The 3,255-nt window shown below is 36.0% G+C and overlaps 1 protein-coding gene and 1 pseudogene across 1 annotated transcript; both read left to right on the plus strand.

Annotated features, from left to right (window-relative positions):
* Nucleotides 1–665: 665 nt before the first annotated feature.
* On the plus strand, nucleotides 666–1,817 carry LOC100631553 (microfibril-associated glycoprotein 4-like). Its single transcript, XM_011410057.2, has 3 exons — nucleotides 666–971; nucleotides 1,025–1,113; nucleotides 1,168–1,817. Exons 1-3 carry the CDS (start codon nucleotides 746–748, stop codon nucleotides 1,720–1,722), a joined length of 870 nt encoding a protein of 289 aa, XP_011408359.2. The 5' UTR covers nucleotides 666–745; the 3' UTR covers nucleotides 1,723–1,817.
* Nucleotides 1,818–2,143: 326 nt separating this feature from the next.
* LOC100631678 (fibrinogen C domain-containing protein 1-like) overlaps nucleotides 2,144–3,255 on the plus strand; it is a 3,413-nt pseudogene continuing 2,301 nt past the window's right edge.

Here is a 3,255-nt window from a genome sequence, read left to right on the forward strand (position 1 = left end):
ATACTCTGGCACTGCTGGGGATAGTCTGGACTGGCATAATGGATTCAAATTCACTACAAGAGATAATGATAATGATGACTACAATGGAGGTAACTGTGCTTATTTCCGCACTGGTGCCTGGTGGTATAATGCCTGCATTACTTCAAATCTTAACGGTCGTTATTTTAATACTTCATTTTATACTGAACAAGGAATTAACTGGTGGGGTTGGCAATACAATACTCTACAGTTCTCAGAGATGAAAACTCGTCGTAACAATTAAATACTGTCTCCCACATACATAAGTGTGTTTACATTGTGCTGATATATTATTATGCCATTTCAATATTACAGTCTGTCATACCTTGTAGTGATTATACATGTATTTATGATATTATTGCTTTATTAATTGACAACTGCAATAATTAATAGTGTGTGGGTGGGTAACAGGAATTACTATACTATGGTATAATTTTTGCTAGTACAATTGGCATATACTTAATAGCTATACCACGAGGTGATAACAAAAATTATTCTAAAAATGATGTAATTGAACTAAATAACATGTCACTATACAAACACAATCATCCCAATATGTCAAATATGACTACTGCTATCATGCCAAAAAATAAATAAACATTTCCTATTGCATATTTACCAACACTTTCCGTCAGTGCTATCTAAGGCTATCAATTGGACTCTCTATCTCATTTTCAAAATCAATTCAAACCAACAGCAACACTCCAGTCCATACTAGCTAGCTATAATGGATCATGGGTCATTGTTCTTCTTACTGTTAGTGCTGCTGACAGTTCCTACTGAAGGATCTTATTGTATGACTGCTGACTGTCCTAATACTGGATCAGGTGGACTATCACTGTATCTAAGTGCATGCTGTGTTGTTAGTAACTTAGGACAGTCTGTTACTATCAGTGAATCTGGTATTAATAAATATATTCTATGTCCTAAAGTACGACCAAAGTCATGCCCAGGTATATACTGCAATGTATGACTGGAATAGTTAGTTATTACACTTATTGTGCAGATATCAGTGACTGTAAGAGCTTGTTTGAGGATGGTAATAATGCAAGTGATATTTATACTATCAGTCCTGATGGAGGAACTCCATTTGAAGTTAGTTAAAGCAATCCTTCATCATTTATAATGATACACTATATTGCATCACAGGTATACTGTGATATGGAGACTGATGGTGGTGGATGGGCTGTATTTCAGAGAAGAGAAGATGGATCTGTTGATTTCTATAGATACTGGGCCGACTACATGAATGGATTTGGTAACCTTACTGGTGAGTTTTGGCTAGGATTGAGCAAGATTCACCGCCTTACTAAAGAAAGATCAAACACACTAAAAGTGGAGCTACAAGAATTTAATAATAATATTACAATCTATGCCGAGTTCTCTAGATTCAACATTGGCGATAACAGTACTGAATATACACTATCAGTAGGAGGATATTCTGGTACTGCACAAAATAGCATGTATCTTCATGATGGAATGAGATTCAGTACAAGAGATGACGATAATGATCTTGGTCCAGATTACAGCTGTGCTATTGGTCACACTGGTGCCTGGTGGTACCGAGGTTGCCATGTTGCATGTCTTAATGGTCAATATTTTCAGACTCCAGTTAATAATGCTAATGGAATCGTTTGGTATGAGTATAACAAAAATTACGTTGTTTTTGAGTTCTCAGAGATGAAAGTTCGCCGTAACAATTAAATACTGTCCCCCACACACATAAGTGTTTTTACATTGTGCTGATATATTATTATGTCATTTCAATATTACAGTCTGTCATACCTTGTAGTGATTATATATGTATTGACTATTTTTGCTTTATTAATTGACAAATACAATAATTAATAGTGTGTGGGTGGGTAACAGGAACAGTATAATTTTGCTATATTGCTATATTCCAAGGTGATAACAAAAATTATGATGTAATGGAACTAAATAACATGTCACTATAGAAACACAATTAGCCCAGGCATCAAATATGGCTACTACTATCATGTCAAAAAATAAATAAATGTTTCCTATTTCATATTTACCATCTAAGGCTATCAGTTGGACTCTTCATCTTATTTTCAAGATCATCTCAAACAAACAGTAGCACTCCAGTCCATACTAGCTAGCAACAATGGATCATGGGTCATTGTTCTTCTTACTGTTAGTGCTACTGACAGTTCCTACTGAAGGATCTCATTGTATGACTACTGGCTGTAGATCAGGTGGACTATCACTGTATCTAAGAGTATGCTGTGTTGTTAGTAACTTAGGACAGTCTGTTTCTATGAGAGGATCTGGTACTTATAGACATTTGCATATTATCTGTCCTAAAGTACGGCCAAAGTCATGCCCAGGTATATACTGCACTGTATGACTGAAATAGTTGGTTATTACACTTATTGTGTAGATATCAGTGACTGTAAGAGCTTGTTTGAGGATGGTAAAAATGTGAGTGGTGTTTATACTGTTAATCCTGATGGGGCTCCATTTGAAGTTAGTTAAATCCTTAGTTCTTCATTTATAATGATACACTATATTGGATCACAGGTATACTGTGATATGGAGACTGATGGTGGTGGATGGACTGTATTTCAGAGAAGAGAAGATGGATCTGTTGATTTCTATAGGAACTGGACTGAATATGAGAATGGATTTGGTGACCTTACTGGTGAGTTTTGGTTAGGATTGAGCAAGATTCATCGACTAACTAAAGGAGGATCAAACACACTAAGAGTGGACCTGGAAGACTTTGGGGAGAACACAGCTTATGCTAAATTCTCCACATTCAGTATTGGTGATGGTAGTACTGATTATACACTAACAGCAGAAGGATACTCTGGTACTGCAGGGAATAGTCTGTTCTGGCATAATGGAAGGAAGGAGATTCAGTACGTATGATAATGATAATGATCTTTCATCAAGTAACTGTGCTCAGAGAAAATCTGGTGCTTGGTGGTATAGGGACTGTGAGCGTGCAAATCTTAATGGTCTTTATTATAATACTCAAGTAAATAATGGTAAAGCCATCACTTGGCAGCATTGGAGAGGTTCCAATAGCCTCAAGTTCTCAGAGATGAAAACTCGTCGCAACAATTAAATACTGTCCCCCACACAGATAAGTGTGTTTACATTGTGCTGATATATTATTATGCCATTTCAATATTACAGTCTGTCCATAGATTCGGTCTGTCATACCTTAGGCTTGTAGTGATTATACTGAATAATGTTGTTTTATTAATAAAA

Source organism: Amphimedon queenslandica, unplaced genomic scaffold, assembly GCF_000090795.2.
Source record: "Amphimedon queenslandica unplaced genomic scaffold, v1.1 AMPQUscaffold_10350, whole genome shotgun sequence".
Lineage (NCBI taxonomy): Eukaryota > Metazoa > Porifera > Demospongiae > Haplosclerida > Niphatidae > Amphimedon > Amphimedon queenslandica.